A 14,491-nucleotide genomic window follows, 5' to 3' on the forward strand; every position below is an offset into this window, starting at 1 on the left:
AAACAATTTGGTTCTTAAGATGGTTACTCATTACAGGCATGAGTGAAGTGGAAGGCATCTATATACACATTTACAAATGGAAAATCTGCTTATACGTTTAGAAAAAAAGCTTGAAAAATCCTAATATCGTTACAAACGGTCTCTTCCAACCACCTGGAAATGGTGAGGTGGACAAATGACTGAACCTCGGCTTCAAACGCTGCCCAGCATGACCTACGATTACCTCAGTGTGACGCCTTTTATATGTATAGAAATAAACATTTTTACAACTATTACTACTGCTCATTATATTTGACCTTTTTTTTTTTTTTTTTATACATTTATTGAAAATACTTTTTAATACTATTAAAATACTTGGGCCCTAAGAAGCTCAGTAATCTGTTTATATATAGGAACATCACATCGAACACGTCACGCATTTTATGTATGCTTTCTATATTATTTTTCACATCATTAAGGGTCTGCTTAGCTGAATGTATCCAATTGTGCCGTCTACCTATAAAATGCTTTACATCTGCTTAATGCAGGGAGTGACATTTTACTCATACAACCTGCTACAAAGATACATATGTACAGCTGTGTTTATTTCAAAACCTTGCAATGTAATGGCCACCACCGGGTCCATGGCACTGCTGAACCTAACTTTTCTGTATATCCCACTTGACAACATAAGCCTTTGGTAAAACCTATAGAAACACCCCACTTCCATTTTTTTAAATGAAAGATTTATGCATGCACACCGTGACATATATACATACACTGACTTACACGCATGTACATACATATGAATCCCCTGCATTAATATGACCTTCTCCTTATGACACGCAGTTCAACCACACAAGTCACACACACCTAAGGCCAGCTCTGGGAATATTGGGATGATATTGGTCTACAGGAATTTTCCATATATATATATATTCTGCTTCTCAACTGTTAAAATAGATTCTGTTACAAATAAAGGATGGTAAATTTGCACTCCTCCACCAGAGCATGCCATGAATTTAAGTCAATCATTACAGGTTCATTAGATAAAAAATGATTGGAGCAGTTGCTGAAGGATTTATTATAAAGTGGTAAAACAGGTATAACGTATACGCACCTCATATTTCAGCTTTCTTTGAATGGTTCCATTGAGTGATGTGCTGTAACCCTATGAATTACAGATGACGCATATTATATAACAAAGTTTGGTAACCAATTCACAGTGATTTTGTTAAACTCAATGGAAATCAAATGGGTCAGGATAAACAGCTGTATACGATAGGGGTAGATAAGGGTTTTTAAATAAAAAAACAAAAAACAAACAGATATTGTTAAAAAAATATTGTAGATGAGATAAGAAGACCCTTAATGGCGATATGCAGATGTGGAACCTTATGTAGACCATCACAAGTAAGATGAAAATAAACATTGGATCCAATAAAACAGGATTAAAGGTCAGCTTTTGTACCTTCATGCAGCGCTAAAAACATATTTCTTAGTGCTGTTGCAAATCCAAACCCCTCCAATGAAATTTTTTAACTGTGATTAAGACTTTAGAGGAATTAATAAATTGACACATTTACTAAAAGTGACTTGTTAACAGAGAGTCTAATTCATGTTTAACCCAAGTGAAGCAGCACCTTTAATAGGGTATAATTCCTTACACAGTATCTATTAGACTTCTCTATTTGGGTTCTTACGAATTGCAATTTTTACTAAATTGGCCAAATTTCGTCAATTTGTATAAACCTTTTGAAAGCGAGGAGGGACCCCCAATGAAGCAAACAAAAAGGAAGCAAAGAGCTCTGAATTTTCATTTGAATTTTGTTGGTTGTTTCACTCGCACTCACAGTCTCATCCACTCTCTCTCAAGCTGTTACTGAATGTCTTCCCTTCTTAGTCCTCCGCTTCCGTGTTCCTGTCTCTGTGCTGCTCAGCCCCACTTCCTATCGTGCATATTCTTGTTCTTCTGTCCTTTTTCTTCGTCCGCTTCTCCAGAGGCTCCACCCTTTTGCCAAAGTAACCTCACGGTGAACCCACGCAGAAGGGTGGAGCATCGGGGTACACCCGGCTAAAGTTCACCGGAGGTCATGTACCGCTGTTCAGGGAGAAGTGGGCGAGGACAGAACACATCTTGGAGCAGTGGACAAAGAAAGAAGACAGAAGAACAAGAAAATGCAAGATAGGAAGCTGGGCTGAGCAATGCGCAGACAGAGACAGAGTAGGAAGGGAGGCAATCAGACTGAACGTGAATGAGATAATGTGAGAGAGTGAGGGAGAGTGCGAAAGCGCATGAGAGAGAGAATGACAACGAAAGGTTAGGAAAAATAAAGTTTGTTAGAAAATGAATGGACCAAAAACGAAAATGATTGTTTTAATACAATAATCATAATGTTAAGATGATTACGTATGTTATTGAATAAAGGCTATAACTAGCGGCAACAGAAGTTTATCAGTGCCGATGAGAATATCTAGTTCTTACAAGTAAAAGGATACATATAAATATTTACCTCGCCGGCTTCTGAAGAATAGGAAAAGCTGAGGCTGCTGAGGTCTTCACATGGTAAATTAATATTTTGAAGCCGTCTCTGCACTTCCTCTTCAATATAAGCATGGATTCTGAATGCAGGTAAATACGTTAATCAGTCTTAACCATAAATTGTTCTTTTATACAGGGCCAAGCCTTTTTTCCTCCCTGCACACTTAAATTTATACTTGTACAGGATGTTTAAGAAATGTAAAATCAAACACGGATATTCGCTGGCAATATCCACTTACTGATCTGTGCACTCGGCAATTTAGATATAATCACATAAATACTAATAATATTTTATTTCAGTGTGTACCTTGGAATAACAATAGTCCTTGCTAAAACGATAAAAGCGATCAACCATGGCATGCAGTTATTACAGTTATACCCTTCTTCTACCATGCTTACTTAGAAAAGGATTTAAAAATGATTATATACCTGTCATCAGTCAATTGAAGCAAATGTGACTGAAATTTCCCCGGGCTTGCGGGAGAGTTGGCAAGAGAAGTCTTTTCTTCCATGGTACCTGAACGACTTTTTGAAAGTGGATCAGCCACATGTATCTTCTGCTTCAGCTGCTGAATTTCATGAGATAATCTGTAAGTATTTTGGAATATAATTTCAGATATATACCAACTATGATTAAAATGAAAACATCGCAACATGACAAGTGTACTTTTCTTGCTTAAAAAAAAGAGCATGAACAGTTATAATCTGCCTTTAAATTCTTTTTATTTTCCAATATTTTTAAGATCCAGAGGACCTGCGAGGTAGAAAAGTCTGGAAACTGCTTTAACCCCTTGATGACAATTGCCGGTCCGGGCACGTCACGGAAAAACATGTCATTAACGACAAATGACGTGCCAGGACCGTCATTTGTTAAAACGGGTAAAAAAAAAAAATTCGATCCGTGATCGATTTTTTTTACCCAAACGGCGTTGCTGTAATGCCTCGACCTCGAGGCATTCAGCAACGCCATGATCGGAATCAGGGGCCATGTCTGGCCCCTCCCCGGGGCGTCAACATCCGCCATACAATGTATGGCGGCGGACGCCCGTTTTAAAAGCGTTTAGGAGGTGATCAACTTAAATGGTGTCGCTGGAATGCCTCGATCAGGAGGCATCCAGCGACACCAAACACTTACCTCTTGATGGACTGTGACCGCTCCGGAGAGCGGTCACAGCCGCAGCTGCCGGTGATCTTCGCCATCAGCAAGATGGCGCCGGCCCGGGAAAAAAAAATAATAAAGACGAAAAAGTTCGCTAGACGGTCTCCTGACCCTCTAGAGAACTCTGGCTCCACTTGCAGGTTGAATACAGGTACTGCATTCAACCATGCAAATCAATGGAGCCCAGCTTTCTAATCACAGTGTGATTAGAAAAAAATAAATTAAAAATAAAATAAAATTAATAATAATTAGAAAAAAAATAGTAAAAAAACAGTAAAATGTAAAAATAATTTCCCTCTGATGTCACTATCAGGGGAACCTTCAAGTTGAAAAAAAATGTTAAAAATGTTTTAAAAAAGGCAAAAAAATTTTTTAATATATATATAAAAAATATATTTTTGTGAGCAAGTCCTAAAATTAGCACATTAGCTTAAAACAATTCTCGCATGGAAAGAGTTAAAATACTGGCATATTAAATGCCCATGGGGTGTCTACTTTTAAAAAATGTATGATTTGATGGGGTAAATTGAATTGGCCTGATTCAACAATGTCCCAATTAACACGGGGGGGAAGGATGGCCACACATCTAATTTCCAATTAGAAAAATGCACACGTACCAAATGTGGCCTTTTAGTTCCCACCCAAAAATGACAAACCCATGCATGTGGGGTATCACTGTACTCAGGAGATGTTGCTGAACACATATTGGGGTGTCGTGTGACAGCGGCATATACCAGGAGCTGTAAATTCATACATAAAGTAGGTATGTATGGGAAAAATACACACACAAAAATACTACTGCAAACTTTGAAAAAATGCTGGTGGTAGATATGGTGCATGGAAAGAGTTAAAATACTAGCATTTGAAATACCCTGGCGTGTCTAGTTTTCAAAAATATATGGCTTTATTGGGCATACTGAAATGGCCCGGCTCAAAGATGTACCAAATAGGGCATGGGCAGTGGATCCCCAAATGCCAAAGTTCAACATTGAAAATGCGCATGCCCCAAATGTGGCCCTTTTGCCCCCAAACAGCCAGGCAAAATCATTCATGTGAGGTATCGCTGTACTCAGGAGATGTTGCTAAACACATATTGGGGTGTTTTATGATAGTGACATATACCAGAACCTGTTTATTCATACCTAAAGTAAAATGTGTGTGAAAAAACAAATGCAAAAAAAATGACTACCATAAAGTTTGACAAAGGCTGATGGTAGAATTAGTGCTTGGAAAGGGTTAAAATACTAGCACTTGGAATACCCTGGGCTGACTAGTTTTCAAAAATATATGACTTGATGGGGTAAATTGCATTGGCCGGCTTCAAAGATACCCGAAATGGCACATGGGGGGAAGAATTACCAGATTTGGAAAAAAAGGCTTTGAAATAGCAAAACGCTACCTGTACTTTTTGCCCCATAATGTGTAGAAAAAAGCAAAAAAACATAAAAACATTGGGTATTTCTAAACTCAGGACAAATAGTAGAATCTATTTAGCAGGTTTTTTCATTACCTTTTATAGATGAGTAAAAGATTTTTCAACTAAAAGTTAGAAACAGTCGTTTTTTTCTAAATTTTTCACCATATTTTATACTTTTTTTAATAGTAAATAATATGATACAATCAAAACCATGTCATCTAAAGAAAGCCCTTCTTGTCCTGAAAAAAAACAATATCTAATGTGTGTGGGTTCAGTAAACGGGAAAGAAGAAAATTACAACTAAACACGAGCAGCGCAGAAATGTTAAAACGGCCATTGTCACGAAGGGTACAAAAAGTAAAATCAGCCTTTGTCACGAAGGGGTTAAAAAGGGTTGGATTTGGATCAAGAATTGAGTAAATAAAAAAAGATTGAGTAAGGAAAGCAAATGAATGTGTAATAAAGCCACAATTTCCTGTAGCACCATCATAAAAATGGATAATATAATATCTATTACCTCTCTCTGTCTTGCTCCAAAGCCTTCTGCTCTGCCTCTAAACTTGCTTGCAGACCGGCCTGCTCCTGACTGCTGTCCATAGCAGCAAGTTTACGCTTTTGCTCTTCGATTTCCACATCGATCGTTGATTGGCGCTGAAGGGCAGAATGTCTTCTTTCCAGTTTGGCAACTGCTTGTTCTAAAGCCTCTCTGTGTTGCTTTTCCCTCGATTCAAGAATTTCTTTCTCTTTCTTCCGAACTTTCTCCTCCTGGCGAGCAATGTTTGCTGTAAATTCAAAGGTTTCTTGAAGCTGTTGCAGCTGGTCACTACTTGCTTTAAACTGCGCAAATTGATCTGCTTTCTCTTCAATCTCTTTCTCAATCTGATATAGGGTTTTATCTAATCCAAGCAAGCCACCATCAAGGATCTCCGATGTCCTTTGCTTTTCCTCCAACAACGCAGGTATGCATTTTTGTTTTATGTACTCAAGCTGTCTTTCTTTACAATGAAGTCTGTGCTCTGCTTGTTTAATTAATTCAACTTCTTCTGCCATTTGGATTGAGTCTAACGAACATTCTTCATCTTTTCGGTGAAGAGCTAAGTGCTCTCCATTTGAAAGACTAAGTTTATGAAGAATATCGCGATCAGAAACAATTTCCCTTTCTAAGCACTCACTTTGTTGGTTCAAATCAACCACTGAAGTTGAGAGTTTGTCAAGTTGCATCTTCTTAAACTCTGTGTACTTATTTGTGGCTTTTTCAACATCATCATCAGGATTTTCGTCACCTTCTGACCTGGCTTCCTTTACCCGTAAAAGATCTTCTCTGACATCTTCCAGAACCTTGATTTCATCTTCTAACCTCAAAAAGTCACCTCTTTTAAGGAGTTGGATCATTTCTTGCTTTTCTCTTAGCTGTTCTTCAAGGCGAAGGACAAGCTTCAGCTGTTCCCTTTCTTGTTCTTCAAGTCGCTTCTTCTCCATTTCTAACTTGAAGTACTGTTCATCCTTCTCTTTTTTCAGTTTTTCCAGCTCTTTGAAGATTTCCATTTTCTCATTTTTTTCTGCATTGTGAAGTTCTCTGAGCCTTTTAAGTTCTTCTTGAACTTTAATGAAACACTCTTCTTCCTGCTTTTTTTTTTGCAATTCTAAGTCCTGCTGTTCCTTCAGCCTTTCTTCTTCAAATTTTTCTTTTTCAGCCATCAAGTCTTTGAGCCTTGTTTCAATGTCCATGCTCCTGCGTTTCAGACTTTCTTCTTGTTTGCGGATTTGTAACTGGACAATCTCCGTTTCTTTACGTTGAGACTCCACTTCCTGCTGCATTTTCTCCAGTTCTGCCTTTTCATTTTTTTGCTTTTCCTCCATTTCCTTAATAAGCTTTCTGTAATTAGAAAGTAAAAAAAACAAAAACAGAATTTCACCTCAACTCTCCAACAAACTTAATTAATCGACCTCAAAAAAACCTACTAAACATGAGCAAATTAGAAAAACAGCACACAAAGGATACAATTTTTAAAGAACCCTGAAATGTAGATTTAACCAAATATTTGCTTTAGGTTATATTTTGCAGTATATTGTTTATTTACGTTGTAAAATCCTTTTACAAAGAATGAGACCAAGAAAGACTAAACAAATAAAAGTTTCACTTTATATGTTTTATATGTAAGAAACATACTACTCTATATGTTGAGTGCTCATTTGGAGTCTACCTTTTATTTTCCAGTTTCTCAAGTTCTTCTCGTTGCTGCCTTTCAAACTCAAGTCTAGTGCCAAAAGACAAATGAACACAATTAGGTACAATCACAGAAATGTATCTAACACATCTAAGAATGAATGGAGACCACGGACAATCTATTCATAGGTTCAAACATGGAGAAGCCTTTTTCAAGTTTTACAAAAATGAAAAATGGTTTGGCCTAGACTTCTAATTATGTTTCCAGCTGCTGGGCACATCTATTTGAAACTCTAAATGTAAATGAATTTCTTAGAAGAAACTATTTAATTGGTAATGTTAAATAAGACAGATAAATGATTAGCACGGTCTTTGCAAGTTTACTACATTTAGACATGGCAATCAATACACAGAAATTGAGTTTCTCTACCTGAGACAGATTGGTCCTTTTACAGGCAAAAGGCTGCCACCGGAGGTAGAGAGAAAGCAAAGTAATCAATTAAGGAAAGGTTAAGGAACAGAGAAAGAGAGAAGAAAAAAAGAGACAGAAAACAACAAAAGAACATAAGTGTTCCAAATCAACAAAAAGCCAAGGGAAATTGCTTCAGAAAATTATTATTTTTTTTGCCATTTTAAGGAAAAAGAGGTTAGATTTTTACTAAAGTACATTTTCCTTATTATTTAATATAGAAAAATGAACATATGTATATACACAGCAAAATACATTAAAGAGGCTGTAAACATATTCACGTGGGTTAATAAAAAAATGTTCAGTGCTTACTCTGACTCCGTTTGTCTCCACCTTAGTTTGATGGTACCAAGACAGGGGTTTGTCAAACAAAGGATCAGCACCTGACTCTAGATGGTGTTTTTGTATTAACATACCTACCTGGAATCTTGCAGCACACAAACTACTACTCGTCTACGTTTTTTTCATCATTTAGCATTTTCTGTCCTACCGTTGATATTCCAACCACTGATCTGCTCTACATTATAAAGTAAACCGTTCCTTTTTAACCACTATTGGGATGAACCAGAAAGAAAAATAAATAATTCACTTACAAGAAATAAAGCACTCCCGGCCAAACCTTAGTTGCTCCGTCGTTATCTGCCATCAAATACTATATTTCTATAAGTGTATGAGGTAACAATGACCAAGGTCAAGGTATTTAAATATTCACAAAATTACTAACCAACCAGGTAAGCCTGTTTTGTTTTTCTTTTAAAAAATAACTCGTTATTAAAATATTAAGATGTGCTTATGTAGACATGATGCACAAAATATATTAAATATTTTTGGGTGAGAAGAAAAAATTCTATAAAGCAATTACAAATATTCTACTGTAAATTATTTGCTTATTAGGGTTTTATTCTATTAAATTTAGTCAAATAAAAACCACAAACATGATTTACCAAACCTTGCATTTTGGCTAAACATAAATTTATTATTTTCTTTGAATCTACTTTGCGCCAAGCTTGCATTTAAAAGGCACATTCAACAGAATATGTTCTTGCACAAAAAGCAAATATTAAACCATATTTGTCATATTTCATATATCCTAATTTTACAGTTCAGTATACTTAATAAATCGATGTAATGTGTAGGGTATAAGGAGTGTACAGAAAATAACAAATGATAACAAATCCACTTTATATGTATACTATGGGATCAACCATCTTATCTCCCTTTTCCCAGGATCTGTATGTGTATGTGTGTATATATATATATATATATATATATATATATATATATATATATATATATATATATATATATATATATATATATACACTGCATTATGCTATCTATGCCGTTTTGTTAAGTGCAAAATAACTGTTGCTTTAGGGGCCATTTGTTGGTGAGGAGTAAGGAAAAGTGAGGAAAAGTGACAGGACATGCAGACTCTGCCAGATTCTGCCACAGAGCTAAGCTTCCATTAGGTACATTTCTAAACTAAATTACGCTAACAAAATGCGCAACCCTTTCAGAGCAATGTGTCAAGGGGAGGAATAGCAACTTAGTGACATTACTGCAAAATCTTCACGATCTGGAGAGGAATCATAAGCTCAAAATTACAAACCTCTGACACATAGTCACACTATAAAGGAGGAAAGGCAAAACTCAGTAACCTTAAACCATTAAACTATACACAAAATTGTTAGCATAAAGTCTTAATAGAGCTCATTTACCTAGACCAGGTAGGGTTCACACTGGGTAGTCAGGCATCAATACGAGAAAATTCACCGATTTAACCTCTGCAGTCGACACTAACAGAATTGTTCTTTTAACATTGTTATACTCTTAAAATTTTAGCTTTATAGCCAAAGTATCGTACCAATGCAGGTTTCTTGATTAATTAATTAGAGCTATATCAGTTCCATACACCATGATCCCGGAGACATGTCTGCTGGTTTCCATTCAGCATAACAAATGAGATCAGGCAGCACTCTTCTCCATCACTACTGATCTTTGCCTCCAAGACTTTAAGCGTGTTGCCTATAGGCTTTATGTACTCATGTCCTTCCATTTTATGTCAGGCACCCTAATGCTTGGTGAATAGACGCTTTCATTTATTTTCAGTTTTGGGCAAGTATTGTCATAGAGATAGAGAAGTCTGAAGATTCTCGGTTGGGGCACACATCCTCAAAATAAAAATAAAAAAAATAATTGCTAAACTAAATTGATCTTTTTAAATATTCGCAGCACCCAAAGGACATTTCTTAATAACATTACTGTTTTTTCCCCATTTTTACTTGTTCTGGTATCATTATGCAACTAAAATAGCCCAATCCATATCAGCATGTATACAGCATTCTAAATAATTCTGAGGAGAGTGTATTTCTTGTTATCTATAAACTGATGCATTAAACTTTGGTTTTGTTTCTAACCAGAACCATAGATTCAATGCCCTTTCTTTTTTTTCTTTTTTCATCATTTATATTTTTGGCAGGCATGCCGTATATTATCTTTAGGGAAGAGCCAACGTGGACCTGACCCATTTTCTATGTTACTCTAAAGATGTCTATTTAATAATAACAACATAGTTAAAAAAAAGTTTTAAAGTATGAGTAATGCAGCAGTTTGATGACATTTTATGAGAATATAACATAATTATAAGCAATAGGGATTTTTTTTTTTAAGATATTCTCTTTTTTCTGACATCTGTGATATCTTGGATGACCCTGAAGGTTTGTTACAATAGACAGCTATTTCTTTATTTATAACACCGTTTCAGCATGTTCCAGTCCCTGATTGATTTGAAAAGACCCAAGACACAGTGTCTCGCCCTATGTACTGAAAGATGGACAAGTCTGCACCCTAAAGCTTAATACAGTACATGCAGTAAATTACTATTCAGCAACAGTGCAAATAAGTCTATTAAACAAAATCAGCAAAAAAATACTGCTAAAGGGGAGCTATCACAATTCAATCTACATTTTTTCCAATAAGCCTCACCAACTATAAAGCTTCTAGAACTAACCAAATGCAATAGAAAGTAAGAAATAATCATGCAGGTCACTTAAAAAGGGAACAATCGCTGTTCCCATGGTATACTCATAAGACAAGCTAATACAAATATTGTGTGTATTTCAACAGACAAAATTACAAAGAGGTTCATTGAGTACTATGAACTTTAAAATAGCACATATATTTTTAACACATGCAACAGTATGTATCGTCCGCTACTATAAGCATGTCACATCCCACCATGGTCTTCCAAGCAGCACAGCCGTTCGCCCAACATAAACGTCGAGACGAGCATGTAAGAAGGGACCACAGTGTTCAGTGGTCCAGTGTGTGAAAGTAGGAAATTCTGTATCTCTGAATGTCTATGATTCTATACAGGCCCGGACTGGGACAAAAAATAGGCCCGGGCATTTAAGCCTGAGCAGCCCATATTTATTTATTTATTTATTGTTAAAGCCCACCCTTCATGTACCATCTTTGCATTTAATCATTCACACAAATCATTAACACATTCATTAATGCAGTCTCACAAATCATTCAAGCAATTCATCCACACATGAATTCATTAATTGTCATACGCATTCACACAATTCATCCACACATTTATTCAATCATTCTCATACGCATTCACACTACCCCCTCTCATCATCTTATCTGCCCCTTCTCACTATGTTCCCCCTTTTCACTATGTAACCCCCTTCCCCACTTCTCAATATGTACCGCCTCTATCTATCCCCTCTCCCCCTCACTACCTAACCCCCCCTCTGCCCCTTCTCACTGCAGCCCCTTCCCTCACCCTATTTACCTTGTTGCCAGAGCAAGCAGCAACTGCGACCGCGCCTGTGGCAGGGCAGGATTGACTTAGGGGCTGATGGAGCTGCAGCTCCAGGCTCCTACCTTAAAATAGGCCCAGTCAGGACCGCATTAAGGCAGAGCCCCTTAAGCCCGCCGCAACTGCAACCGGGTCCGCCACTCTAAGGCAGAGCCGGCCTTAGGTGTTCTGGCGCCCTGTGCGGACTACTCCTCTGGTGCCCCCCCATCCCAAAAAAAGAAAGGAATAAAAACTTGTAACAAAACTCCCCTTTCTCACTATCTATCCCCCTGTATCACTATCTACCACCTCTGCCTCTTCTCACTGTTATCATTATATACTGAGGCAGACATTGACGGTGGTACAGCATAATACTTATCACTATATACTAAGGCAGAAATTGACGGTGGTACAGCATAACACCTACCACTATATACTGAGGCAGACAATGACGGTGGTACAGCATAACACCTATCACTATATACTGAGGCACACATTGACAGTGGTACAGCGTAATCCCTATCACTATACATTGAGCCAGACATTGACAATAGTGCAGCATAACCCCAATCACTATATACTACGCCAAACATTGTTGTGGTGTAGGCCTACCACTTCATTGTCTGGCTTAGTAGTAGGGATGCACCGAAACGAATTCTGGACTGAAACCGAAAATGCAGCATTTACCTGTCCGAAACCGAATATGACCTCCCCACACCATAAAAAAAACCCTTTTATTTAAAGTAAGTAACACACCAAAATAGGACAAAACAATTAAAAAACAATATTATATGTATATATATATGATTGTTAACAGCAATCACATTCCTATCATGCCCAGGCATACCCAGATTCCAGGATGTACTCGCAGACTTGGCATGATAGGAGTATGATTGCCCTATCTACCCCTTCTCACTCCCTTCTGCCCCATCTACCCCTTCTCACTCCCTTCTCTCCTATCTACCCCCTTTCCCCCTATCTACCCCCTTTCCCCCGTCTCACGCCCTTCTCCCTATCTACCCCCTCCTAACTATCTACCCTCTCCCTCTTTGAAGTTCACTTACCTTTCAGGAGTCCTGCGGTGAGGGTGCAAGGCCTCTGCCTCCCAGCTCTGCCACTGTATGGAACAGTATAGAGTGATGGGAGTTATGATGTACTTTTAGAGCATAATTAGATCATGAAAAAGACATTGGAAATGGTACAGCATAACACCCATCACTCTCACACACTTACCAATCCACACGTATATACCAATCCACACGTATATACCAATCCACACGTATATACCAATCCACACGTATATACCAATCCACACATATATACCAATCCACACATATATACCAATCCACACATATATACCAATCCACACATACACCAATCCACACATACACCAATCCACACATATATACCAATCCACGCATGTATACCAATCCACGCATGTATACCAATCCACGCATATATACCAATCCACACATATACACTAATCCACACATATATACCAATCCACACATATATACTAATCCACTCTCACTGAATATTTTCCTACCTTTCCTCTTTTCTCCTTACAGCTCCTTTTCCTCCTCTTCAGTTCTTCTGTCTTCTCTGTCTTCTTCCGGGTCAGAGGGCACGGACAGCGGTGGGCGCGGCTTCAGTGTTGTGCGCCGGGATCTAACAACAAACCCCGGCGCACAGCAGCTGTTGCCGCGCGGATCACAAGGGAGCGGTATCGGAGGTCTTTAGCAGACCTCCGGCTCCCTTGAGTGATTTTAAGCCGGGTTGAACCCGGCTTAAAATCACTCAAGGGAACCGGAGGTCTGTTAAAGACCTCCGATACCGCTCTCTTGCGAGCCTGCTCCTCCAGCGGCGGACATTACTGTCCGTCTCTGGAGGGGTGCCGGGTGCCGCAAGTTGGCACCCCCTGATGAGCGGCACCCGGTGCGGACCGCCCCCTAGAGTGTGACGCCCTGTGCGGTCGCACACCCCAAAGGCCGGTCCTGCTCTAAGGGGCCGGGAAGCCCCCACCAGGGCCGGCCTTAAGGGTTTGCGGCCGCACAGGGTTTAAATTAAAACATCGGGGGTTTTTTTCAACTTTATTTAACATCCTCCATGTTAAATAAAGTTAAAAAAAACTTTATTTAACATGGAGGATGTTAAATAAAGTTAAAAAAACCCCCGATGTTTTCATTTAAACCCTGTGCGGCCGCAGACCCGTAAGGCCGGCCTTGGTGGGGACTTTCCGGCCCCTTAGAGTGGCGGACCCGGTCGCAGTTGCAACGGGCTTAAGGGGCAGGTGCCCCTTATGCCCTGCGTTAATGCGGCCGTAGGTAGGGTAGGGGCCTGGAGCTGCAGCTCCATCAGCCCCTAAGTCAATGCGGCCCTGCCGTGGCCCGGCCGGGCCTGATTCTATACCAGTATATGGTGGGAGAACGAAAAAGGCTTGAGGACCTTCCTGAACCTCTTAATTTGTTTAAAACCTTTCCTGTTTTCTTATGCCTATCTAAGCAACCCAATGATCTACCTGGTATATTAACGCTGGCCAACACACAGTCACAAGTTAAACTTTACTATAGCTCTACCAGAATGGAAAATCTGGAGAGCTGGTAAGTATAGATCTTATGATCTTCTCATCTTCGGCACCGTGTGTTATTTCACCCATTACACAAATAAAGTATAATTTATTTATTTTTGTCCAAAAAAAAAAAAAAGCAGTGATTTTCTGGTAAACAAAATGTTTTTTTATTCTTTTTATAAAGCCGTAATTTAAATGATACATGAAGGATTTTAAATCTTTACCTAAATTGTATAAAATGTTAAAAATAAAATGCTATACTTTATGGAGTGTAAACTCACTACAATTTAGGATGCATTTAGATAGTAAAAAGAATGAGCATATTTGGTACACTGAGTAATTGTTAGCAATTGTAGACACAACATGTAATATAAGTTC

General features: G+C 38.4%; 1 protein-coding gene across 1 annotated transcript in view; it reads right to left on the bottom strand.

Moving 5' to 3' along the window:
• Positions 1-14,491, bottom strand: part of LOC149303225 (kinesin-like protein KIF16B) — a 120,536-nt gene that overhangs the window by 47,338 nt on the left and 58,707 nt on the right. Inside the window, exons 18-23 of the mRNA XM_089481387.1 lie at positions 7,695-7,727; positions 7,302-7,355; positions 5,615-6,973; positions 2,951-3,109; positions 2,493-2,601; positions 1,100-1,150 (exon numbers count right to left, since the gene is read on the bottom strand). Coding sequence (XP_089337513.1) covers positions 1,100-1,150; positions 2,493-2,601; positions 2,951-3,109; positions 5,615-6,973; positions 7,302-7,355; positions 7,695-7,727 — 1,765 coding nt within the window. The remainder of the gene's footprint in view (positions 1-1,099; positions 1,151-2,492; positions 2,602-2,950; positions 3,110-5,614; positions 6,974-7,301; positions 7,356-7,694; positions 7,728-14,491) is intronic.

This window comes from Sceloporus occidentalis, unplaced genomic scaffold, assembly GCF_023333645.1.
Source record: "Sceloporus occidentalis isolate IW3139 unplaced genomic scaffold, rSceOcc1.0.p SCAF_15, whole genome shotgun sequence".
NCBI lineage: Eukaryota > Metazoa > Chordata > Lepidosauria > Squamata > Phrynosomatidae > Sceloporus > Sceloporus occidentalis.